Source organism: Monodelphis domestica, chromosome 7 (assembly GCF_027887165.1).
Source record: "Monodelphis domestica isolate mMonDom1 chromosome 7, mMonDom1.pri, whole genome shotgun sequence".
Lineage (NCBI taxonomy): Eukaryota > Metazoa > Chordata > Mammalia > Didelphimorphia > Didelphidae > Monodelphis > Monodelphis domestica.
Genome location: NC_077233.1, coordinates 289147018 through 289174182, shown reverse-complemented (window position 1 = coordinate 289174182; position 27165 = coordinate 289147018). Strand labels below are relative to the sequence as shown.

The following is a 27165-nucleotide window of genomic DNA, read 5'->3' as shown; positions in this document are numbered from 1 at the left end:
GGTGACCAAAAACTGGAAAAGGAGGGGCTGCTCTTCGATTGGGGAATGGCTGAACACACTGTGGTGTCTGATGGTGATGGAACACTGCTGTGCTATGCCTGATTTCTCTATGAACTGGCAAGACCTCCATGAACTGATGCAGAGTGAAACGAGCAGAACCAGGAGAACGTCGTACACAGAGACTGATACATTGTGGCACGATCAAATGTAATCGACTTTGATATTAATATCAATGCAATGCTCCGGGGCAATCCCATGGAACTTATGAAAAAGAATGCCATGCATGTCAAGAGAAAGAACTGAAGAAGTAGAAACGCAGAACGGAAACAGAGGATTCATCATGGAAAAATATCCTAAAAAATAAAATAAAATAAATCATGTGGAAAAGATCAAGTAGCTAGCTGACATTAATATAGTATTTTGTTCAGTCATGGCCAACTCTTCCTAAGTGCTTTTCTTGGCAATGATACTGGAGTGGTTTGCCATTTCCTTCCCCAGCTACAAATGAGGAACTGAGGCAAACAGGGTTAAGTGACTTACCCAGGGTCATATAGCTAGTAAGGGTCTTGAGACCAGGTTTGAACTCAGGAAGAGTAATGTTCCTGATTCCAGGCCTGGTGCTCTCTCCACTGTGCTACCTAGTTGCCCAACATTAACGTTAGCTAGCCATAAATGCCTATTTATATGTGTGTAATATCTGACTTTATTTGGTATCCCTTTTGGCTATTAGAAATATTAATATGATGTTACTGCACTGTCAATACTAGATAGTTTTTCAGCTCAAACTTATGTATATAATTTGCTGTAATATGGTACCAGAGAATGCATGTGTCTGTATAGTGTCCATGTGTACAAATGACACATGTATATGCATGCTTCTAAAATAATGAATATTAAAAAGAAAACAGAAATTTCCCGATCATAAATCCTATGTTAAGTGGAAATAGTGGGGGGAGGGGACAGAAGAAAAGTCTAAAGTAGGGAAAACGGGGCTTACTTTTACTGCGGCAATCAGACGAATGTAGTCGCTAAGTAGTTCTGAAAACACATAAAAGTCAGCAAAAGCTTGTTCCTGATGTAACTGGTCTATCTTCTCTTCAACCTCTGCAAGCTGAGACAAAGCTCTAGATAAAGCAGTATGATCCTCAGAATTACCTAACATGGCAGCACTTTTAGCAAAGGCAGCTGTATTGGCTGAAAGTTCTGAAAAAGAAGTTTAACAACTTTTACTGCATGTCAGCAAGAAAAAGCAAATGAATGCAAGTGTACAATTTCTGACTTATGTCTTTAAGTTGCTGGCATGTTAGTAATCATCAGGGAAAAAGCATGAAACAATCATTCATCAAACAGCATTAGGCAAAATATGCTCAAACACTCCCAAAAATCTGGCAATAAGTGAGACCAATTTCTGCCCAGATTTCCAGATGCTGAATAGTGTTTGAATATTTAAGGAAGGAAAGTGGTAGAGTGGAGACGATCGCGTGCTTTTCCACTCCATTAATGAACATGCCATCAAGAAGTATAACAAATAGTAATCTTTGACCCTCAAACCTATTCATCACTGACTGCGTCCTAGAGAAACAAGTACTTAAATAACAGAAAATTTAAGAGAATTCAATAGCTATTCAGATAGGGAAGTCAAAATTGTAGAAATATTAAAAGGAAATCTCCTTTCCTTCCTTTGATGCTCAACAAGGCCCAGAATGAAGTAACCAAATTATATTGAAACTTGAGCAAAGAATTATTAAACATAATCATTTCTAAAGAGTTTTAGAAAAGGAAAATAAATATTTTTGTTTGTATTCTGGAAATGGTCATTGACAACTGTAATTCTTAGTCACTGTATATTGTAATTATTTGTTAAAGTTCTACAAGTCCTATTTCACAAACGGATATGAAAATAGCAATAATTACTACTCTCAAATTATCTTCAATGAATAAAAATTTTACATATGAATAGAGTTCAGTTACTATTTTAATTAGATTTTTTTTAAACTGCCATAAGGGAAAATTATTTGCTAAAGATAATTTTCTTTTTTAAAAAAACTAGCCTATACTCTTAAAAAGGAACACCAGCATCAAAAATCTCTGTACACACATCCACAGCCCCCCACATTCAACACACCAGATTTATTGTAAAACCTCATAAAAGCACTATAGTTTTCCAATTCTTTCAAAGAAAGTACTTTTAATTCTACACCCCCATCAGAGGAAATGCAGAATCAAATCTGAATATTTCTTTTAAAGGACATTTAAAAATCTTGATGTTTTCTTATAAATTATCTAAAATTTAAGCCACTTACACACATTCCAATTTAGAAACAATTAAATACATGAAGAAATATTATTACATAGAATTATTTTATTTTATTTCTATTATAGAAGCTATTTTAAGGCTTTAGTAACTCTAATGGCAGCTAGAATGGTACAGTGAATAAAAGGACAGTGTGTTCAAAGCTGGCCTGAGCTACTTATTATGTGTGACCCTGGACTAATCACTTAGCCTACTTGCTTTAATTTCCTGATCTACAAACTGGAGATCATATCACCATTTGCTCAAATAAAATAATATTTGTAAAGTACTTGCTTAGCACATGCCAGGCACTATATAATTATTAGGTATTATTATTTATCTACTTCTAAATTCTACAATTAGACATCAGATTTAGATAGATATCAATAAATGAAATCGACAATAATACCATTCAACTACTATTAAACATTTAAAGTTGTCTTTCTAGAACAACACAGTTACTTTAACCTCACAGAAGAACAAAACCAACCTTTTCTGTGACAGACCAAGGCTTCAACACTGGCATGAAGTTTCCTAAGTTGCTGATCCAGATTCTCAAATTGCTGCTGTTTTTCCTCAAACCACTAGGAAAAATTGAAAAATGGGGTTAATTTAGCAAGAACAAACCACTGTAAATTGGGTTACCAATGGCAAGATACAATCCTTGTTTTAAAGCAACAAATTAGCCATGTATAGCCATGGTGGCCAAGTGATGTAGCTGAGAACTGAACTCAATAAGCAAATTAATATCCTATTTTCTACTTCTACAGCTTTAAAATGCAATTGTTGAGGCTCATTAATTCATCTCATTATTCAAGTCGAAAAATCAGCTCTTACTGCATCCGATTCATTCATCTTGATTGTCATTTTGTTGACAGCGTCGGCCGCCTTGTTCACCATCCTCAATATTCCTGCTCCACTCAGAGCCTGAGTATTAACTGCTCTCGGCAGCTGGAATTGAATGACAAATAAGGGCAAACAAACCGGTTAAAAGCCTAGAGGTTTAACTGAGCACAAGAGGGACTGGAAAACAGGGGGGGAGGGGGATGTCGTGTTTTCTTTACTCTCATACATTTCAATATAGCAGGACCTCATTTCTCACATATACTACTTGTACATTCTCAAAGGAAAACTTAAAAAATAGACTTTCATTTGCTTTTCTTCAGCATCTTTACATTTAGATGGAACAAACACTGTGTTTGTCAAACGATATTAAGAAATTGCCAAGTACCTTAACACTAGCCACCTGTTTGTAGCAGGAATAAATTGCTAATAAAGAAAGGGGGTTGGGGGGATGTGTGGTAAGTAAGAGTCTGTAAATTTCTTCTTTTAGGCTAGGATTTATATTTGCAGAGTAAGAATTAATTGTAAAAAAATTTCTTAGTAAGAGCCTTCAAATTTGAAGTAGTATTTCAAATCAGGTAGTATTTTAGCTAATATTCTCTGAGCCTGAAACATCAGCTATGTCTGTAGAACTTCAAGTCTTCAAATATAGAAAACAGGAAGTTAAAAATGTTAATATAAAATAAAGCATTTCTTACCCTAACATTTTACTTTTCATCAAGTGCTTTTTATTAAGAACCTTTTTTTATAAGTGATATATAATTTTATATAAATTTCCAACAATATATTTAAGCAACCACCTAGGATTTTTAAAAAAGAACATTTAGATTACCATTTAAATGTTAGCTCTTTCAAGAAATTATTTCAAATTATTTCCATTAAAACAGATAGTTCTTAACTTAAAAAATTGGAGTATTAAGAAAAATGCAGTACAATTAGGAAAATTACATTTTACAAACAAGTTATGTTGGAGGAAACACGATGACAAAACCCCAAAATTAAATAAATAGAAATATCACCTCAGAACTCTCTAGGAACTGCCTTAAATCAGGATCTTGAAGCAATGTTGGATGTTTCACTGTACGCTGAAGATACCTAGGTTAAAAATATTGGGATTCTACTTCAGGAAAAACAATGTTAAAACATTTTGTCTAAAAGAAAATAAAAATAGGTAAAAACAAAACCATCCTACCAGTCTATAATCGACCTGACTTTAAGTATTCATATAACTTTTTAATGATTGGAAAATATGAAAATATTTTATCTCCCCTTGTAAAAAATAGACTCGAATACAGGACTACAATCCCCATGAGCCTTTGCTCCACTTCCCCAGAATGCCTTGTAATCTCACCTGGGCCGAGATCGAGAAGGTATTTAAGTGGATTCAAAGGCTTTTGAGGGTTTTTTTCTTGGCTCTTTTGGATTTCTGTTTTGGAGCAGAGGCGTCTCTTCCATGATGTGAGGTTATTTTGTCTAGGCCTCTGGCCTAGGCACATGTTTCTTACTTGTATATTCTTAATCTTTAACCTTTAATAAACCTCTAAAAAATATAATACTCCTTGCAGAGAGAAACCAATTTCTACCTGCCTCAGTCTCCCCCTCTCCCCTAAATTTTAATCCTTACACCCTACTTTAAAGGTCAAGATTATTTGTTTCACACAACGCCTCCCTCTCTCTCAATTCTACACAGGGTAAACAACAAAAAAAGGATCAGTCATCACTTGATTTAGTTTTATGATTACAGAATTAGAGCCAAGTACAATCTTAAAGGTAATCTAAGCCAACATCCTAATTTTACAAACAAAAAGGAAAGGAAAGGGAGGTCCTGAAAAGTTAAGGGACTTGCCCAAGAGCAAAACTATGCATCTTTCTAATCAGAAGACCTAGGATCAATCAAAGTTCCAGAAAAATTGGACTGTTCTCAGCAGTGGTAATATTTTCTGTAATGTTAAGTGGTCTCCAAAGAGGCAAGCTCAAAGGAGGCGTGAAAATTACAAGGAAGAGCATGGCTTTTAGTACCCTACAGTCTGGCAGGACTTCTGCCACTTACAGAAGGACACTGAAGGTGGGATGGAAATTCACTGCCTGCATTCACTCCTTAGGAGGGCAGACAAGCTGTTGGGCAATCATTCCCCAGCTGGCCCTTGCTTGGCCCTCTATGTCCCTGGTCTCGCTCCTCCTGGCCAACTGCAATCTCAATCTCTGCCACTACAGTGGCAGTGGCAATGAAGTGCTGACAAGTCGTAGTACTCTACCTGGCTCCGGACAAAGTAAGGATATTTTTATGTCACTAAGAGAATGAAAAATTACTCTTAAAATACCTATTTCATCTTTATCTCTTTTACTAATTAGTTTTGTGAACATTTTTGGATGTATATAACATATTGGCACAGCAATACATAGATTTAGAAATAAACGTGGATAAAAACTACTGATAGGGATGCACAAGCAGAAGAGTTCAGTCAAAATGAACCAGATGATCACTTTAGTCCTTTTTATGGATTCTATGATCTGAAGGGTCACTTTCTACTTATATTAGGCTTCTGGTGAGTCAAGACTAATTTAATCAAGTGAAATGACTTGGAAAAAAATACTAATATACCATAAGTTTGTTTCTTGAAATTTCTGTTCTTAATAGTATTCAAATGAGAAAAAAAATGTATAGCAATTAAAATTTAATTTTTTAAAATACAACATTTGATTTGGGGTTTTATTGACGTGGGCTGCTATATGCGGGTCAACTGAAGGAACTGAGAATGCTTAGCTCAGAAAACAGATTTAAGGAGGAATAAGGAAGATGATAGTTGGTCTCTAAAGGGCAGCCATGTGGAGGATGCTCTGTTTTACTTCTTCTCAGAAGGGCAGAACTCAGAAAAATGGATGAGGATTACAGAAAGGCTTATTGAGATTTGATAAATGGAAAAACTTCCTCACAATTGGAGCTACTTAAAAGTAGAACGGGGAGCCTTCTGGAGGCAAACAACAATATATACATTCACTTACACTGAAAAGACGTAGAAGAATAACTGAAATATTAACAGGAGAGCACTAGTCTTGTAAATGATGAACTCCTTCATGAAAATCCACAAGAAATTACTCACTTCAAAGCCAGTCATGTTAAAGTTACGCTTGACAAAACAATGACCCAAATCCTGGATTCCAGAATAGGTGTAGACAAAGTCAACCATTCTCTCTTTTTAAAAAATTATTGGGTGCAGAGGGGTGGCTCAGTGGATTGAGAGCCAGGCCTAGAGATGGGAGGTCCTGGGTTCAAAAGTGGCCTCAGACACTTTCCAGCTGGGTGACCCTGGGCAAGTCACTGGACCCCCATGGCCTAGCCCTGACCACTCTTCTGCCTTGGAGTCAATATACAGTATTGATTCCAAAATGGAAGGATGGGTTTAAAAAAAATAAAAAATTGTTTTTAACACAAGTTAAAAAAACTAGTTTTTAACCCTGTACATAAATATTTATCATTAACTCAAGTTAGTCTTCTGGATTATTCAAACTGGCCACTGTCAGCATTTAGTTGGTGGAGGATAGAGAGGAGTAAAATTGGGACTTCATTGCTGTTCAGAAATTTCCAATATAGAACTCACTCCACTAATGCAGATCAATAATTTGTCTGTCTTAAATAGCTGTCTGGGTCAGAGAAGCTGATGACATGCCTATGGTCACACAGCCAGTATTATGTCAAAGGCATGATATGATGTTTATTTTCTTGGGAGTTACTGTTTTACCATTAAATGATGCAAACTGGAACAACTTCAAATTGTTGTTTACAGTAGATCCTGTTAAATGTAATTTACCCTTTAAGAGGGCTGTGATTTTATTTTTACCAATTAATATACTAGAAGATATTAATATCCTATAAAATTCTGCCAATAGTAGGAAGAAAATGGTTTTCTTGTTTTTTTCTCGCCTTCTTTCAAGAACCTTCATCTTTAAAATCATACTGCTTGATAAGAAGAAAAGTAGACAGTTGTGGAATATCAAGGCACTGCAGTGGTGAATTGTTTTAGTACTGAAACTTGCTTCATCAATTCTGGGAGTAGAAAACTATTCTTTTAATAGGAATATCTTAAGAATTTGCAGGGATTCAAAATATTTAATCTTATCTCATTTTACAGATTAAGAAACGAATGCATAGAAAGCCGAACAGCTTGCTGGAGGTCATGGGGCTCATTAATGGCAGAGCTAGTACTCGATATCCATGTCTTCTGGTTATTAGACCTGTACATTGCCCAATACATTATATCAAGCGGTCTCTTGTATCTCCTCTAATTTTTTCTTCATTTTACCCACTGAAGTAGCAAATATGCAGGAAAATAATTAGGAATGAGTGGAAACAAGGTTAGTAAGATAAGGCAGATAGACTAGAAGCCTTACTCTGCTTTCTTTGCATATTTTTAATATGAAATGAACACTTTTCACACTACCCTGTTTCTTGTTTCATTTTCTCTCTTTTCTCCACTGAGAATTTCCCTGGCATAACATTTAACAAAGACTAAGTGAGAAAAGTGTTTTCACAAAAGAAGTCAGGCCAACTGTCAATATTCCCTTAAAACTCCCTCACTACTTTACTCTGCATGAAGGTATAATAAGCAGTATGCTGTGTTTTCAATCCAGGAAAGAAGGCAACAGATTCAAATTATATGTCCTAGGTACAATAAATCTTCATTAAGTTACTTATCAAGCATGCCATCTAAAATAGCTCAAATGCAATCACAGAATCATAGAAGGTCTAGAAGGGTCTCTCAAGAGGTCATTCCTTTGTTTTCAGAATTTCTCAAAATCCATCAGCAAGAAAGTTCTCTCCGCGGCTAACTTAAATTCTTCTTGTTGTACTTTAACACTCATTCCCAATAGTGATACAACAAATACTAACTGTACTACACAAACTATCCTTTCTGCACCAGATTCATCATTTAAGACTTTCCTTTTAGCAAATTACTACAAGGTGATTTTCATGTCATGAAATTCTCCTAAGATTTACACTTTATTAATGAGTCACAAGAATGTTCATATGAAGATAAAAATCCTAATTATCTGGTTCTTCAGTTATAAGTGAGTTTAACATTATAAGATATGGTAATTAAGCATGACAATTAATTAAAAGCAAGAGATTTCACTTTTGAAGTCGAAAAGCATTGATATCTGTACCAAATTTATTATTTTCTATATTCTTTATTTACTTTTAAGTACCTTTTACACCTCGACCTTCTTTCTCCCTATTTGCTATTTCCTTTTTCTTTCTTGACTGCTTTTTATTTTCATACTCCCTCTTTTTCAGGAAGACAAAGTGATCAGAAAATATCAATTCTTTTTTGAGTAAAAGAAGAAGAAGATAACATTTTCCCCTTTCCTTAATATTTACCTTTTCAGGTATTCCTTGCTCTTTGATTTTCGGTATCAAACTTTCCACAGAGCTCTGGTCTTTTCTTTGCAAAAAGTTGGAAGTCTTCTATTTTGTTGAATGCCCATACTTTCCCTTGGAAGTATATAGTCAGTTTTGCTGGGTAGCTGATTCTTGGTTGGAGACCCAGCTCTCTTGCCTTTCTGAAGATCATGTTCCATGCCTTACGATCATTCAGAGTAGAACTTGCAAGGTCTTGGGTGACCCTGATTGGCATTCCTTTATATCTAAATTGTCTTTTTCTGGCTTCCTGTAGGATTTTTTCTTTTGTTTGATAGCTTTGGAATTTGGCAATTACATTCCTGGGAGTTGTCTTTTGGGGGTTTAGTGTAGAAGGTGTTCTGTGAGCTCTGTCAGTGGCTGTATTGCCCCCTTGTTCTAGAATCTCTGGGCAATTTTCTTTGATGATATCTTGTATCACCATGTCCAGTTTGGTGTTTATTTCTGGCTTTTCTGGGAGTCCAATTATTCTTAAATTATCCCTTCTCCCCCTATTTTCCAGATCTATCACCTTGTCGGTGAGATATTTTATGTTCTCTTCTAATTTCTTGGTATTTTGGCTTTGCTTTATTGATTCTTGCTCTTTTACACGATCGTTGTCTTCCAGCTGCCTGATTCTGGCCTTTAAAGCCTGGTTTTCTTTTACAGTTTGGTCAAACTGGTTTTGTAGATGCGTGAATTTCTTTTGCATTATTTCCAACTTTTCCTCCCAGAAGGCTTCCATCTTTTTGGTCATTTCTGATTCAAATTCTTCATAGGTTTGTGGAGAGTTTCCATTTCCTTTGGAAGGTTTTGGAGCATTTTCTTTTATATTATCTTCTGTCTGCTCTGTATTTTGTATTTTGGCTCCATAGAATGTGTCCAAAGTCGCCCCTTTCTTCTTATTTTTCTTGGTATTTTGGGGCTTCTGTGGTTCTGTGGAGTTTGCCATTTCTGAATGTGGAGGATTAGTTTTTCTTGTCTCTGTCTGGTGATCAGAGGCTTTAGTCCTGGGCTGATTGTCTATGAGCTTTCCCTGGGTTAAACTGAATATGCCTCACTGGAACTGGAATGGAAGGGTCGGACCACGAGGCCACACTCTCCCCCCGGCTCGCTTTCCGGAAGTTGCCTTCAGAATCGCTGGCCGTGAGGCTGTTTCATCGGCCTGCGGGGGGGATGGGCTGCAGCTAGCCCAAGCTCCGGGCAAGGACTTTCACTGAGACTTGGATAGCAGGATCCAGCCCGTGAGGCTGTCTTGCCCGCCCTGAGGGTTGCTGTTGTTTCAACCAGCTCTCTGCAGGGGAAGCCCCAGGCAGTAACTTTCACCAGGACTGTAGAAGACCCTGAGGGTTCTGCTCTCTGAGCCCGGCCTTCCGGGAGCCTTGGACTCTGCGCTCCTACCCCTGATGTCCGAGGGATCTCGGGTTCTGGCTTTTGAGGGGAGCCGTACCTTTTGAACCGGGTCCAGGTCCAGGAGGAGGGTTCCCAGGGTCTGTGCTGTTGATCGTTTTGAATTTCGGCGCCTTAGGAGCTTATCGTTTGAGATCGGTCGGGAAGGGTTTTCAGGAGATCTGAGCTTTAGCTTTCTCTAAGCCGCCATCTTAACCGGAAGTCTCCACTCCAATTCTTTTTTAAAGAAGTCTTGGGGCTTATAACCTAACAATCTTGGTTTTAAAAGCCTATTAATAATTATCTTATTTAAACTGGGAAATACATGGTTCTGTTTTGAGACAGTGTGATGCAAAGCCAGGCTGGGAAAGCAGTTATTCAAAGTCCTCATTTTAATTCCAAGTCTTATTAGGTTCTATCATATTTTTCAATTTCTGTATACATGGAGAAAGTAAATAAAATGTTTATACTAGCAGTAGTTATAGAATAGTATAAATTTTTTTAAACCATTACTTCCTGTCTTAGAATCAATACTGTGTATTGGTAACAAGGCAGAGTGATAAAGGCTAGGCAACGGAGTTTAAGTGACTTGCCCAGGGTCATACAGTTAGGAAGTGTCTGAGGCCTGATTTGAACCCAAGACCTCCTTTCTCTAGGCCTGGCTTTCAATCTACTGAGTCACCCAACTGCCCCCTAGAATGGTTTAAATTATAAACTAGTTTTGGATATGGGAGGAAAGAAATCAGAATGATTTGACTACCTCCTCTTCTTCTTCTTCTCCTCTCCCTATTTGTCGCCTGTAACTCCCTGCTACATTCTAGAACAACTGCTGGTCCCTCTCCTCTTCCCTCCCAGTGTGCTGGATGCTGGTTTGAGCCTAGTCCACGGGAAACCAGTCTTTACAGCGCGTCTCAATATTGAGGACTGGGTAGCAAGTTACCGTGGAAGACCCTCTCTCCAAGATCCCAGTCCAGATTCCAAGGGGGAGGCTCACCTTTGTGCGCCTCTTACTTAGTAAGTCACTGAATCTTCTTGGCTCTCGGTGGTCCCCTCCAGCCCCGAATGGGAGTGACGGGAAGGACCCCCCGAGGAGCTGCCCTGAAAACTCCAGCCTGCTGACCGGAATGTAAGGGGCGGCTCACAGCAAAGCAGTCCCCACCTCTGGTCTTGGGCAAGTCCCTGAAGGGCTCTGGGCTTCGGTTCGCATTTCAGGTCTAAGTCTAAGAGGAAAAGCACGTTGGGGGTGGGGGTGTTCGACCTCGCGTAATGCAGAGGGCTGCAGTGGCTGACCAGAGACGCGATGATCCCTTCAGGAAAACAAGACCAAGTCTCTGCGGAGTCAGCTGGAGACAAGAGCTTTCACCTCGTACGTACGGCCAGGGAGAGAGAACTGCTCCGCCCCCCCTCAGCCATTCTGTCTCGGAGGAGCCACAACAGCCAGCTCCAAGGCTAGCCAGCCCAGTCGAGGCAGGACACAGCTCGAAGGAGGGAAGGCCCTGCAGTGCCACAGAGGCGAAGGGCCTTGGCCGCGCGCCTGCCCTCAAGGGCCTCTCCTGTGTGCTGCCTGCCAAAGGCTCTCCGTGGAGCTGTAGGAGGGGGAGCTGCAGGCTCCCAGGGTAAGCTTTTAGGGTGTCACCTCAGGAAACGCCTTTGCTTGTCGTTCTGTTGACCGGCCTTTACCTTCAGTCTTAGAGCCAATGCCGTACACGGGTTCTGAGACAGAAGGGCAGGGACAGACCGGGACTGGGGGTTAAGTGACACCAGACTGAACCCTGAAAGTCTGGTTCTCAATTCCCTGCGTCACTGGCTGTCCCCCGTGTACTGGCGTTAATGGAAAGCACTGATGAGCGTTAGCTCTGTGAGTGCAAACCGAGAGAGAACTTTGGGTCTTGGAGAACGGCCTCCTTTGGACTACGCGTTCTGTGGGAGGGCGACTACGCCAATTCAAGGTAATTGGGGGCTCTGCGCCTAAGACAGCTCCCGAGTGGGCGGATCTGCGGTCCAGAAGTCCTTACTTAAGCGCACGTGACGGACGCCCTTCCCCCTCACTGCGGTACACTGCTCAAGTGGATGCTCTTGGGCCCATTAGGAGCCTCTGCAGCAGGCCTCTCAATGGCCAGAGCCAACTCCAAAGGGCAGTCAAAGCCTTCTCCGGCACCAACTCGTGACTGCTCACCTCGTGGATTGTACGTGTTCTGCTATCTCCCCTCTACGACGCCGAAGGCAACGGCTGGCGGCTGAGGGCGGATGAAAGGTGAAGACAAAGCAACCCTCCCCCTCGCCTCGCCGGTCCCCAGGATGGCTTCCTCTCCCACTGCCCACTTTCTTACCTGCACCAGGCCTCACACTTCCCAGACTGCCTTCCCTCAACGGACTCATTGAAGAATGTGTTTTGCTTTTGCAGGGACATCAAGGGGGCAATCAATTCTTCAGTCCCCCAACGACTAGCAAACCCTTACATTTCGTCCAGTTTGATGACAAAACTTCTTCATGTTTTGGGAAGAGACCACAAAGTACAACTATGTTTTCATACGTTGAGTCCTTAATACCTTGTTTCTCTGTGGTCTGTCCTTCATATTCCTTGATAAGGGGACCACGTAAGAATGGGCAGGACACCATTATTACTATCACTAAGTACCTTAGTCTGATTTCTGGCCCTAGTTCTAAGCTCTGATTCCTGTTGAAGTCAAACGGAATGCTCTCATTTCCATTTCTAGCCTCGCTCCATCTCTGGTGTTACCTACGTCATTTCCTGGTCCAATTTCCTACTTACACACACAAATGCCTCTGTGTGTGTGTACACCAATATCCTTTTTCATTTACATTATGGGTTAAACACACACGCAGGCACATAAAAAACATATACATATGTATACTTATCTAGGAAAATGAATGCTTAGTACAGTAAAAAGGGAAAGAGTTGGCACAAAGTGTGTACTTCATCCATCTCTTACTTCCTCTAGGTGCAAGTCAGATTTTCTTAAAGTTAGGGAGGAAGTGTTTGTCAATCTTTGGGAATTTAATTCTATTATAATATACTACAGCTATAAATGGAATGATTTAATAGTTTCATAAAGAGTTTCATAACACAAATCAAATCCCATACAACAAACTCAAGAAGCATCCAAACCCTATTATTTTTGCATCCTATCAAAGTTAAACAAAACTAATAACAACTTAAAAACATCATTCTTTATTCAGATTAACAATGCTCAATTAACACCCACAAACAGTACAGACCTAATAAAAACACAGATAATGTGACAGGAATGATTCCAAATTCTTTGGCCAAATATTCATTTGTCTAATTAGATTCAACAAAACTTTACCTAATTTTTAATTCTTCCTTGTAAAGATAACTGCAGATGTCTCCTATTTCTCTTTGTTCCATATGGTTCAGGAACATCTTCAATTTGTCGATGATCTTAATTTTTAGCATATGATTGCATGATGACACCAAATTAATCTTTAGTTCTAGTCATTATTATATGAACAAGGACTAGAGGGAACATTCATAGCATATTCATAGTATGTACCGAGTTATCAGGTTTTCTCTATAAAGTATTAAATAAAGTACTATTATGGGACAACAGGTTTAACTTAGAAATACTTGTGTTTCATTATAAACACAGTAGTGGGATTAGATCTCTCCTACAGAAATAATAATAAAAAAGATAAGAGTATTACCTCTCAAGGGCTGCTCTTCTTTTTTCTACAAATTCAGTGGACGATGAATCTTCTTTGCCAACCTTCACTTTGGTCATGCCTTTGAAGATATTAAGTGAGTTCTGAATGAATTTTACAGTATTTGAAACAATTTTTATCATAATTATCACAGCAAGAAACTGTTTCCATTACATTTGGACATTACAATCAAAAATACAATAAGAGATTAGTAAAACAGGGGAAAATGCAAGAGCAAGTTTGAAAATTAGCTTAAAATTCTTAAACTATTGCTCCATGTTAAAGGGAAAAAAAAAATCTTTCTTAACTCCCATTAAATTTTATCATATGGGTGACATTCTTAAAAGTCTCTCTGGGTCAGTTATACAGATCCAAAAATTAGGCTGAGCTGCATTTACCACTTGGAACAGAAGAGTAATGGTTTCTTCTGCTTTCACTACTGTTCTTAAGTGAATAAAACATTTATTGTATTTCAGAAATTATAAAATTGGATTTCAAATCAGAATTAATTTCTGTTCAGATTTTTTATTTTTAGGGCAGTATTTAAGAATCTACTTGCCAAGAGAAATAAAATAATAAACCTAATTTATGATTTTAGTGTCTTCCTCACCACATATTTTATTTAGGCTGAATTCTACTATGACAAACTCAAAACACTGATATGAAAATTTTCTAGTAAAATGTCATAGCTGATATCATAAATCTAGCCTAAGGTAAATTTTAAAATTTATATAAATACTGATTATTACAAATGTTTTCCTAGTTGTGGGATATTTGGGACACTAGGGATTCAAGTAAAAACAAATCAATGTAATTCAGTGTTTAAATCTAACTTTAATACAACTACCCCAGATATCAGAGATTTTTTAAAACATGGAATCCCTTTTGTAAAACTTGAGAATACAATAGAACATAGATTTTGTTTCTGGTACTTAGTTTACTATAAATATAATTTATAGAATCTAATATAATTTACTTAATTTTTAGTCCTACTCTGATAACAGCAATTTCTAAAAGTCCTAAAATCAATCAACATACTTGTTGTAATGAAATGAGATAGTATAGTATGCCAGATATAAGCCAAAAATGATTTCACAAAACCTGATAAGTAAATAAATGTACCTTACTACATTAACCCTTCTTTTATATACAAGAGTGAAGTTTCTCTTTTCCTCTTGTCTTCTTGAAGGGCCAACTATGATTTGATAGCAACCCAGTCAGCTAATAAGAATTTTGCACCTGCTTTTTTGTAATAGCCTTCAGACTAGTGTTGGAGTTCTTAACAAGGAATCCATGAACTGTATACATTTTGATAATGCTATTTCAATATAATTGTTTCCCTGAAAAGAGACACAACTAGCTGTAGCAATTAGAGAAGAAAAAGAAATTGAAGGTACTAAAATTGGCAATGAGGAGACCAGCTATCGCTCTTTGCGGATGATATGATGATCTACTTAGAGAATTCTAGAGAATCATCCAAAAAGCTAGCAGAAATAATCAACAACTTTAGCAAAGTTGCAGGATACAAAATAAACCCACATAAGTCATCAACATTTCTATATATTTCCAACACAGTTCAGCAGCAAGAACTAGAAAAAGAAATTCCATTTAAAATCACCCCAGACAATATAAAATACTTAGGAATCTATCTGCTGAGACAAACACGGGAACTATATGAACACAATTACAAAACACTCTCCACACAGTTAGAACTAGATCTAAACAATTGGAAAAACATTGACTGCTCATGGGTAGGACGAGCAAACATAATAGAACTGACTATCCTACACAAATTAATTTACTTATTTAGTGCCATACCCATTGAACTACCAAAAAACTTTTTTACTGAATTAGAAAAAACCATAACTAAGTTCATTTGGAAGAACAAAAGATAAGATATCCAGGGAAATCATGAAAAAAAAAAACCGCAAAGGAAGGAGGACTTGCAGTCCCAGATCTCAAACTATACTATAAAGCAGTCATCAACAAAACAATTTGGTACTGGCTAAGAGACAGAAAGGAGATTCAATGGAATAGACTTGGTATAAATGACCTCAGCAAGACAGTCTATGACAAACCGAAAGACCCCAGATTTGGGGACAAAAATCCACTATTTGATAAAATCTGCTGGAAAAATTGTAAGACAGTGTGGGAGAGATTAGGTTTGGATCAACACCTCACACCCTACACCAAGATAAACTCAGAATGGGTGAATGACTTGAACATAAAGAAGGAAACTATAAAGTAAATTAGGTGAACACAGAATAGTATACATGTCAGATCTTTGGGAAGGGAAAGACTTTAAAACCAAGCAAGACTTAAAAAAGAGTCACAAAATGCAAAATAAATAATTTTGACTACATCAAATTAAAAAGTTTTTGTACAAACAAAACCAATGTAACCAAAATTAGAAGGAAAGCAACAAATTGGGAAACAATCTTCATAAAAACCTCTGACAAAGGTTTAATTACTCAAATTTACAAAGAGCTAAATCAATTGTACAAAAATTCAAACCATTCTCCAATTGATAAATGGGCAAGGGACATGAATATACAATTTTCAGTAAAAGATATCAAAACCATTAATAAGCACATGAAAAAGTGTTCTAAATCTCTTATAATTAGAAAAATGCAAATCAAAACACCTGAGGTACCACTTCACACCTAGCAGATTAGCTAACATGACAACAGAGGAAAGTAATACATGTTGGGGGGGGGGGGGGATATGTGGCAAAATAGGGACAATTGCTGCTGGAGTTGTGAATGGATCCAACCATTCTGGAGGGCAATTTGGAACTATGCCCAAAGGGCTTTAAAAGACTGTCTGCCCTTTGATCCAGCCATAGCACTGCTGGGTTTGTACCCCAAAGAGATAATAAGGAAAAAGACTTGTACAAAAATATTCATAGCTGCACTCTTTGTGGTGACAATAAATTGGAAAATGAGGGGGTGCCCTTCAATTGGGAAATGGCTAAACAAATATTGTGGTATCTGTTGGTGATGGAATACTATTGTGCTCAGACTGGAGGAATTCCATGGAGATTGGAACAACCTTCAGGAAGTGATGCAGAGTGAAAGGAGCAGAACCAGGAAAACATTGTACACAGAGACTAATACACTGTGGCACAATTGAATGTCATGAACTTCTCTACTAGCAGTAATGCAATGATCCAGGACTTATGAGAAAGAACACTGTCCACATCCAGAGGAAGAACTGTGGGAGTAGAAACACATTAGAAAAAACTGCTTGATCACATGGGTTGATGGGGATATGATTAGGGATATAGACTCTAAATGATCACCCTGGTGCAATTATCAATAATATGGAAATAGGTCTTGATCAATGACACAAGTAAAACCCAGTTCAACTGTTACAGAGGTGGATGAGTGGGTGGGTGGAGGATGGGAAGAACATGAATCATGCAAATGTGGAAAAATATTCTAAATTAAATAAAAGTTTTCAATTAAAAAATAAAATAATATAGGTGAATCTATAGAAAGGACTACACTAGAATTCTTGGTCAACAAAATAAGAAAAACAACTTGGTATGCTCTCTCCAAACATACCCTACACACACATATATGCCCTCAAATTATTTTCAAGTCTAGGAAAACAGGAGTATGAGATTGGAAACTTCATGATAGAAGATACTAAAATTCCATACATAGAAGAAAATATACATCTACAAGATGTTGCAAAAAAAAAAATGAGGGTTTAAAAATTAGTGGATGCAGTATGGTACAATGCAAAGAACACTGGTTCTGGAATCTAACACTTACTGGATTACCTTGAGCAAGTTAATCACCTTAGAAGTCAGTTTGCTCATTTCTAAAATAAGGGAACCAAGACTAGCTGATCGAGTTATATCCCTTCTACCTTTAAATATCTATGATAAATCGTGTAATAGAAAGGATGTGATTAAACATCAATGATACCATTGCTAAAATTATAAAAGGAGTCAATAAAAGTCTATCTGCTTTCAAAAGTCAAGAATTTAAAATAAGACAAATGTAAACCTTAAAATTTCTTAGACTTATAAATGTTGGAAATTTCACCATTGGGAAATTTCATACTTGGAAAATTTCTTAGTGATAGTCTATTGGAATGTGAACCCCATTGGCATGGGAGGTTCCTCCTCCTCCCTTCTTAAGATTACTTTAGGAAAGAAACCTTTTGCTGAACAATGGAAAGGGCTTTGACCTATGCTTAAGCATAGAACAGGAATTTCTTTGAGTCATGATTGATTTTAGAATTGATACAATGGAGATACTTGGAATGACAGAATCAGGTCTTGGAAAATACAATTTCCACCCTACTCAGTCCTAACAGGATTTAGGAAGGGCTGCAGCATAGATCAAAATTTAATTATTCCAATCTCTACCCTACTCAGGGTAACAGGATTTAGGAAGGGCTGCAGCATAGATCAAAATTTAATTATTTGAGAACATGACCTCCAACAGACATGTGCAAAGCCACAGACCTCTGGGCGGTCCCGGGTTAAGTTAGAGCCACCATTGGCACAGGGAAAATGATGGACAGTGATTGTTAGATGTGAGAACTGAGGGGAGGGAACTTGGATGGTTTCCTTAAAGATAGAGGGGTCTGAGGACTGGGGGGTGGTTGGAGAGTTTTGGCTCTGAGTGGTTGGAGAGGTGCTCTGAGAAGCTTGCTCTGAGGAAGCTGGAGGTGGGGGCCCCGGACACTGTTTCTCCATTTTGGTCACGTGAGTAATAGGGACTGATCTCCTTTCTTTGCCCCAGCTATCTAAGGGGTATCTAAACAGAAGGGGTATTTAAGCCCTATGTGTGTGTCTCTGTCTCTCTCTCTCTCTCTCTCTCTCTCTCTCTCTCTCTCTCTCTCTCTCTCTCTCTCTCTCTCTCTCTCTCTCTCTCTCTCTCTCTCTCTCTCATTCCTTTCTTCCTCCTGTTTGTAAATAAACTCTATAAAAGGCTGACGGCTGACTTGAGTTTTCAGTTAGGAATTACATAGCTGAATTCCTTGGCGATCTTAAATTAATATATATCAGTCTTTTAAAGTGATTTCCTTGTCACACAAACATGCCCAAACAGTCAAGTCTCATCAAACTTGAATATGAAAAAGCTTAAGTATCAAGGAAATGGACTAGGTAAGAGAACTAAGATACAAAAAGTCAGCCTAGTTTAACACAAATATATCAAATTCCATAAAATCAATAAAGTATTATCTGGGAATTAAGCTACATACTTCTTACCACTTTTTTCTGGATATTAGGAAATCACTTTTCATTTACTGACCCACTTCCATACTCAAATTCTGTCCACTGAAACCTTAATCACTGGAAAAAGCTAGAATCTCCAATTGCTCCTAACTTGATATATTACTTAAATGTTTTAAGTAATAGATTTCTACATACTCTAAAATAATTCCTAAGACGGCATTAAATTAAGTACTTTAGGTTGGCATCTACATCAGGATTCCCCCCCCCCTATATTTGGGAGAAAGTGAAAGTGAATATAAAAACACTTATAAATTTTAAAAGTAAAACATATCAACAATTGAGCATAAAAACTTTAAAAAATAAGACTAAATTCATGCTTACCTACAATACTCTTCTCTGGAGCTGGGGGCACAATATAACCAATATGTAAGTACTTTGTGGCTAATTTGCTGTGTAATCCAAGAAAGTCGCTAAATCTTCTTTTAACTGAAAATTCATTTTTATTGAACATAGACAGGGAAGTCTGCCAAAAATAAGAAGACATTTTATATAATATACATGTAAAATATGTAATTTAAGGTAAAAATTATGAGCTAGTCACAAAATCTTGGATTTGGAGGTTTGTCAAACACTAGATTATAATACTTATTTACTACTATAGTAATCTAGTGTTTGACAAATTCAAAAATGCAAACTATGGGAATGATAAATAACTGCCAAAAATTACTGAGGAAACTGGAAAGCAGTTTGGCAGAAACTAGGTATTGATCAACATCTCAAACCATATTTTGAGATAAGGTCAAAATGGGTATATGATTTAGAAATAAAGGATGTTATAAGCAAATCAGAGGAGCACAGAATATTTTAACTGTAGAATCTATAGGAAGTGAAGAATTTATGACCAAACAAGAGACAGAGAGCATTTGGAGACGTTAAATGGATAATTTTGAGGACATTAAATTTTTGTACAAACAAAACCAAGGCAGCCTAAAATTAGAAGGAAAGCAGAAAACCGGGAAAAAAATTTTACAGTGAGTTTCTCTGAAAAAGGCCTCATTTCTCAAATATAGAGAGAAATGAGAAAAATGTGTAAGAACACAAGTCATTCTCCAATTGATAAATGGTTAAAGGATATGAAGTTAGTTTTTCAGTAGAAGAAATCAAAGCTACGTATGGTCATATGGAAAAATGCTCTAAATCACTATTGGTTAGAGAAATGCCAATTAAAACACCTCTGAGGTACCACTTGACATTTATCAGACTAATATATCAGAAAAAGAAAATGACAATTATTGGGAGAGATATAGGAAAATACACACTGTTAGAATGGTGATTTGATCCAACCATTCTGGAGAGGAATCTGGAACTGTGAATAAAGGGCTATAAAATGTGTAAACCTTTTACTCAGCAATACTACTACTAGGTCTATACTTCAAAGAGATTTTTTTAAAACAGAAAAAGGATCTAAATGTACAAAAATACTTATAGCAGCTTTTTCTGTAGCAGCAAAGAATTAGAAATTAAAGGGATGTCCATCAATTGGGGAATGGTTGAACAAATTGTGGTACATGAATGTGATGGGATAGTATTGTACTATAAGAAATGAAAAGCAGGATGTTTTCACTAAAACATGGGAAGACTTACATGAACTGATGCAAAGTGAAAAGAGTAGGATCAGAAAACTGTACACAGTAGCAGTAATAGTGTATACTAATCAACTGAATGACTTCTATAGTCTGAACAATATGAACCAAGATAATTCTAAAGAATTTAGGGTGGAAAATGCTTTCTATCTCATGGAGTCTGGATGCAGACTGAAGCATACCTTTTTAAACTTTATTATTCTTGGATTTTTGCAATATGGCTAACATGGAAATGTTTTGCATGACTGCACACATATAATGCATTTAAAACTGCTCATCTTCCTTTCTCAAGGATGATGAAGGAAAGCAAAAGGGGGAGAGAAGTTGGAATTCAGAATTTTTAAAAAATTAATGTTAAAAATGTTCACATGTAATTGAAAAAGAAATAAAAATAAAAATTATTCTTATAAGACCCTGCCAAAAAATGTAATTGCACATGCAATAGTAATTTGAAATAACTAATAAAAGCAATTACATAGATATTTTAGAGGAAAAGTTAGAGGAAAGACTACACTTGCTTTGCCTAGGCATTTACTTGTAAAAATGTTGTCAAAAAGTGCTAAGTGACATAGCAAAACTCACCTTTGTTGTCACTCTATACGCCATATAAGCATTCATGCCATCACCTAAAGACAAATAATAAAATAAAAAGAAGTATTAAAGAAGTTTAAGAGAAAATTATATTTAATGTTGTAGTCATTAGCTTATATTTAATAAAGAAAATATATGTGAAAAGTAACACAAGTTGTCAAATAATAGGAAATGCAACACAAAATATTGTCTCACCAACTTTCTCTGGATCTGAAACACCAATTTCTATATCAAAAACATCTCCATTTGCTTCTTCTTCAATCTAGAAAAGAGAAATTTGTGGTATTGTTCATCAAATTCTAATTTGCTAGACCCATAACCATCAAAATATTTTGGATCATGACTGAGTCCAATACCAGTTGTTACAACAAACATAAAGTGTTATAGCAAAGCTTCATTTCTGAGAAAAAAAAATAATACTGTTTTAACTCTTCAAAAATATCCAGATTTTTTGTAACCAAGGAATAATGTTCTAAATTGACTAAAAAATAAATTTCACTAAATGTGAAAAGGATATTCAGTATTATGAATTAATCAAAATGATACCAAAAGGCTTTCTCATTTCATGGTTAATTTCCAACTGCCTATTTTTATAATAAATATTTTCCTAATATAAATACATATTTTTACATTATTTGAATTTTATTTTCTCAAAGTAATGTGCTTTAACACAAGAATTTCCCTTAAAATTTGAACCAAAAAAAATTAAATAGCCATACTTTATTTTTGACAATGGTAGATAAGGGAAAAAACTTAAGTATTACTCATAGGCATGGTTTTACTAGATTTAAAATTCAAGATATTATGTGGCACAGCAGTATTGTTTGGAAACAAAAGCCTGTAATTTCTGCCTATAAAAATCTATGAATTGTGACCTTGGGCAAGTCATTTAACTACTCTCTGCCAATATCAAAGGACTTATCTAAATTACAGATAGGACTTTTACATATTTTCATAACACTCAAAATCTATTGATCTATATTGATAAAGTCCCCTCAATCTGTAAATCACTCTAGAGTTCAACAATATACTTTCATATTATATATAAGATTCTTCTAACAATCTTTTGAGATAAGCTTTTCTCCATTTTAAAGATGATAATATTGAGACTCAGAGGTCTGTGCTTTGCCCAAGGTTTTATGTCTTAAGTAGGAATGCAGTCAAGACTATAACCCAGACCTATGAGAAAGAATGCTAATCACATCCAGAGAAAGAACTGGGTAGGTAGAAACAAAGAAGAAAAACAACCGCTTGATCACATGAGTTGATGGGGATATGACTGGGAATACAGACTCTAAGTGATCATCCTAATGCAAATATTAATAATATAGAAATAGGTCTTGATCAATGACACATGTAAAACCTAGTGGAATTGTTCATTGACTACAGGAGGGGGATGGGAGGAGAGGAGGGAAAGAACATGAATCATGTAACCATTGAAAAATTATTATAAATTAATTAATTGAACGAAGATTTTCAGATAGTAAAAAAATTAAAATTATAATAAAATAAAATTTAAAAAAAGACTATAAACCCAGACCTTGTTTTTCTAAAAGATTTATCAAGGAGGGTTAATTGTTGAAAGGAAAAATAACTATTAATTTTGTAAATTGATTTAGATAGCAAAATATATTCTTTAATTATAAAACTTTATTTAGTACCTCATCTCTTGATCTATCGAAGATCACAGGAGCAGATATACTTTTTGACTCAATTCTGGGTGCCATTAATGTGGTAGGTGTTATAGGGGTGATTGCAGGAGAAGGCTCAGGAGAAAGTATAGGCTCCCTTTCTGGACTATCCAATGAAACTTCTTCTGTGGCTTCTAGACATAAATAAACAAGTTGATGAAAAATAATGAAAGGAAAATTCTAGAATAGTTTATAAAAGACTGTAAACATCTGGCATTCTTCTCACAAATATGATTAATAAGAATCTCTTAAGCTTATTTTGATAATCTTAATTACAAAATAATTATCTCATATTTCTTCCCCAAAGTTCACCTTAACTTCAAAGTTAAAAATAACTCATAATCAATAATTTACTAAGTCAACTATTAATTTTGCATATTCATGGGGGATAAGAATAGGCTAATTAAAAAAACAATTAATATTTTGCTTTCTAATGTATATTTCACATATGGGACAGAATTATTTTTCAATCTTCTTGTACTTAAGATAATATTCAAGTTAACTAAGCTATGGTAGGAAGTTAGCCAGAAGCAAGATGAAACTGAACTGAGTCAAAATTCAGAACCACAGTAATATAGAATAGGCCAGTTAGAAAGGCCTTTTAGTATGACTTATACGTGAAAGGAATGCTCACTATAATATCCAATAACTGTTTTTCCCTCCCTGCACGAAGATCTTCAAGGAGAGTGGAGCGCAGTACCTTTGGGGGAAACCTTTTCTACTTTGAGGCAGTTTTAATTATAAGGAAGATTTTCCTGACATTAAGCCTAATTCTGGCTCTTTGTACTTTCCACTTACTGCTCTGGTTTGTCTTCTGAGGTCAAACAGAATACATGTAACTTTTTTTCAATAACACAGTTCTTCAAATAATAGGACCCAGCAATGAAACTTGCTCAAGATTTCCCTTCTCAGCGTTAAACATTTCCAGTGCTTTTAACTGATTCTCATTTGATAATGGACTCGAGACCTTCAATATTCTGGGTGTTTTATCAGTCATTCTTAAAGCATGGCTCCAAAAGTGAAGGGTTACTCCATTTATAGAATGCCTATTGTGTATTAAAGCACAGTGCTAATGCTTTACAAATATCACCTCATTTGATCTTCATCACAAGCACACCAGGTAGATGTGATTACCTATTTTACAACTGAAAGCCTGAGACTAACAGAGGTGAAGGGATTATTCACCAAGGGTCACCTGGCTAGAAAATGTCTGAATCCCAATTTGAACTGGAGTCATCTGTGTCATGAACCACTTAGCTGCCTCAAGAAGTCTCCAGGATAAGGCAGCCCAACAGTACATTAGGTTTTCTAGCTTCCACACCATTCTGCTGACACAAATTGACCGTATAACTCTCCAAATTCCCCAGATCCTTTTTATGACCATGTGAAGTTGTAACCAAGAGTAAGACTATATTTATCTCTATTGAATTTCATCTTCTTCGGCTCGGTCCAATGTCTAGCCTAAGATCTTTTTAGATCCTCACTCTGTGCTCCAGTGTGTTGGCTTTTTGCACCAGCTTTGTGTTATCTGCAAATCTGAAGAGATCAGAGATATATTCATCCAAATTACTGACTGAAATGTTAAACAGTACAGGGCCAAGTACAAAGTCCAAGAGTCACTTTGGGGAAACCTCTGGCCACACTGACATGAAGCATTGGCAGCGCTCAGAATTAGGACATCCTACCCATTCTGAACCCATCTTCTTCATGAGAACAGTGAGAGAGGCTTCATCAGAAGCTCTGCTAAAGGCTAAACAAACGACAACCCTAGCATTCCTCTCCTCTATTAGTAGTTTGAGTAAACGTGTGACAAAAAGAAATGAGGTTATTCTCACCTGACCTGCTCTTGAAGAACCGTATCTAATAATACCAGAATTTCCCCAAGAACTGAAGTCCAACCCAGTCACCTACAGTTTTCAGTCTCGGTTCTCAATCTTTTGTTTTTAATGTGTGTACTCCAATCCTTCAATTATTGCTAGTGGCTCAATAATCACATCTATCAGTTCTTTCATTATCCGAAGAAGTACTCTGGAGTAATGACCTGAAATGATCAAGGAAGGCCCAAGGTATTCTCTTAATATCTCCTTGAGAATCCGTCCTTTTTGTCTGCGCGTGCCCAGGACGAAGGCCATTTTGCTAAGCAGCGAAGAAGGAAACAAAAGAACTGGGCGCTTTTGCCTTCTATCATCATCTCATCGATTTCAGAATCCTATTCTATCTTCGATCTTTCTTCTTCTCCCCAAACATGTGGGAAAACAAAAAAGCCCCACGGACTTGTCCATAGAGCCCCTCTCTAGCCAAAGCTCTTTCTGAATGTTGGCCTTCAGGACACTTTTTCCAGCCCCACACTATGTTCTTAACTTATACTCAGTCTTGCTTCTCTTCTCTTTCCTTTCTAAAGATCTCTGGTGGTTAATGAATTCTTTGTGCAGATACATCACATACATCATGTTTTTCAGACTAATACCATACTTCCTCCTTAATGGAAACTATTAACCTCTGTGTTTCCATGTTCCTCTCAAAGTCTCTTTTTATCATTTCTTTTAGCACAATAATATTCCTTTATATACAACTACTATACCTGTTCAGTCATTTCCTAATTGATTACCATTCCACTTGTTTCTAGTTCTTTTGTACAACAAAGAGTTGTTATAAATATTTTCCCTCTTTCTTTGATTTCTCTGGGGCATAGCCTAGTAATGGAATTACTGAGTCAAAAAATATGCACAACTTAGTCATTTGGAGGAAATAGTTCCAAAATATTTTCCAGAATGGCTGGGCCAAATTATGGCTACACTAACATGGCACCTATTTGTTTTCTTGCCATCTCTGCAGAATCATTCTACTTTTTGGTCATTTTTGCAATTAAAAGACTAGTGGAGGGGGCAGCTGGGTAGATCAGTGGATGGAGAGCCAGACCTAGAGACTGGAGGTCCTGGGTTCAAATCTGACCTCAGACACTTCCCAGCTGTGTGACCCTGGGCAAGTCACTTGAGCCCCATGGCCTAGCCCTTACGCCTCTTCTGCCTTGGAACCAAGGCAGAGGTAAGGGTTTAAAAAAAAAAAAAAGGAATAGATTGTGTTCATTTACATTTCTTTAATCCGAGTGATTTAGAGCATTTTCATGTTGACTACTGATAGCTTGAATTTCCTCTTTTGCAAATTGTTCAGATATCATTTGAAAATTTATCTATCAGGAAATGGTTATCAGTCTTATATATTTGAATCAGTTTCTTATATAGCTTGGATATCAGATCTTTTGCAGAGAAAATTTACAACAAATATTTTCCCCAGTTAAGTATTTGTCTTAGAAGCACAGCTTTTCATGTACTAAAATTTTCAACTCTATGTAATAAAAATTGTCAGGGGCAGCTGGGCAGCTCAGTGGATGGAGAGCCAGACCCAGAGACGGGAGGTCCTGGGTTCAAATCTGGACTCAGACACTTACTAGCTGTGTGACCCTGGGCAAGTCACTTGACCCCCATTGCCTAGCCCTGACCACTCTTCTGCCTCGGAGTCAATTCACAGTATTGACTCCAAGATGGAAGGTAAAGGTTTAAAAAAAAAATTGTCCATTATATCTGTGATCTTCCCTATACCATGTTTAGTCAAGAATTTCTCTGCCCATAGTTGTGAAAAGTTATCTCCTTCCTGGCTCCCCTACTTGTTTATGACGTGGCCTTTTTATCCAGGTCATGTATAGATTTGGACTTTATTATATATGAGATACTGGTCTGATTCTGTTTTCTGCCAGATTCCTTTCAAGTTTTCTTAGTAGTTTTTATCAAACTATGGGTCCTTTGATTTATCAAACATTTAAAACTACACTAAGACTTTTGATATATCTTTGATATAATTTACAAATAAATAAAAAGAGCCTCAATTTTTTTTCTACTGCTAGGACTGCAATTAAAAAAAAAACAACAGTCTTTTAACAACCATTTCTGAGAAGCAAGTCTTTGCTCAATTGGCATGGCATTTAAGTAACACTAAACAATTATTTAGATGATTCTGTTAAATTACTTAGGACTATATTTCTTAATGTCTTTTAATTATTTATATAATTTTTCTGTGTTTCTTAGTAGCTATTTTACATATTATTTAAATACATATTATTTTATATATGCACACATACACATATGTAAATATATATATTCTGTTATTTTGAATGGAATTCCTTTTCTATCTCCTCCCTCTGAAACTACTACTCTTTCCATATTTTACTGTTTCCTATATAGTATTGTTAGTAATATATAGGATTGCTGAAGAGTTTTGTGGGTTTCTTCTATATCCTGCTACTTTATGCTAATTCTTCAATTAATGTTAGTTAAATGTCAGTTAAATCTCTAAAGTTCTTTAAGTAAACTATGACATCATATGGAAAAAAAAGGTGGGAATTTAGTTTCTTCTTGGCCTAGGCTTGTTCCCACACATTCTTT

General features: G+C 36.6%; 1 protein-coding gene across 1 annotated transcript in view; it reads right to left on the bottom strand.

Moving 5' to 3' along the window:
- SNX2 (sorting nexin 2) overlaps positions 1–27165 on the bottom strand; it is a 69484-nt gene that overhangs the window by 12044 nt on the left and 30275 nt on the right. Inside the window, exons 3-11 of the mRNA XM_001363675.4 lie at positions 22697–22860; positions 21231–21297; positions 21027–21070; positions 19183–19324; positions 13608–13686; positions 4156–4231; positions 3131–3244; positions 2784–2877; positions 998–1203 (exon numbers count right to left, since the gene is read on the bottom strand). Coding sequence (XP_001363712.1) covers positions 998–1203; positions 2784–2877; positions 3131–3244; positions 4156–4231; positions 13608–13686; positions 19183–19324; positions 21027–21070; positions 21231–21297; positions 22697–22860 — 986 coding nt within the window. The remainder of the gene's footprint in view (positions 1–997; positions 1204–2783; positions 2878–3130; positions 3245–4155; positions 4232–13607; positions 13687–19182; positions 19325–21026; positions 21071–21230; positions 21298–22696; positions 22861–27165) is intronic.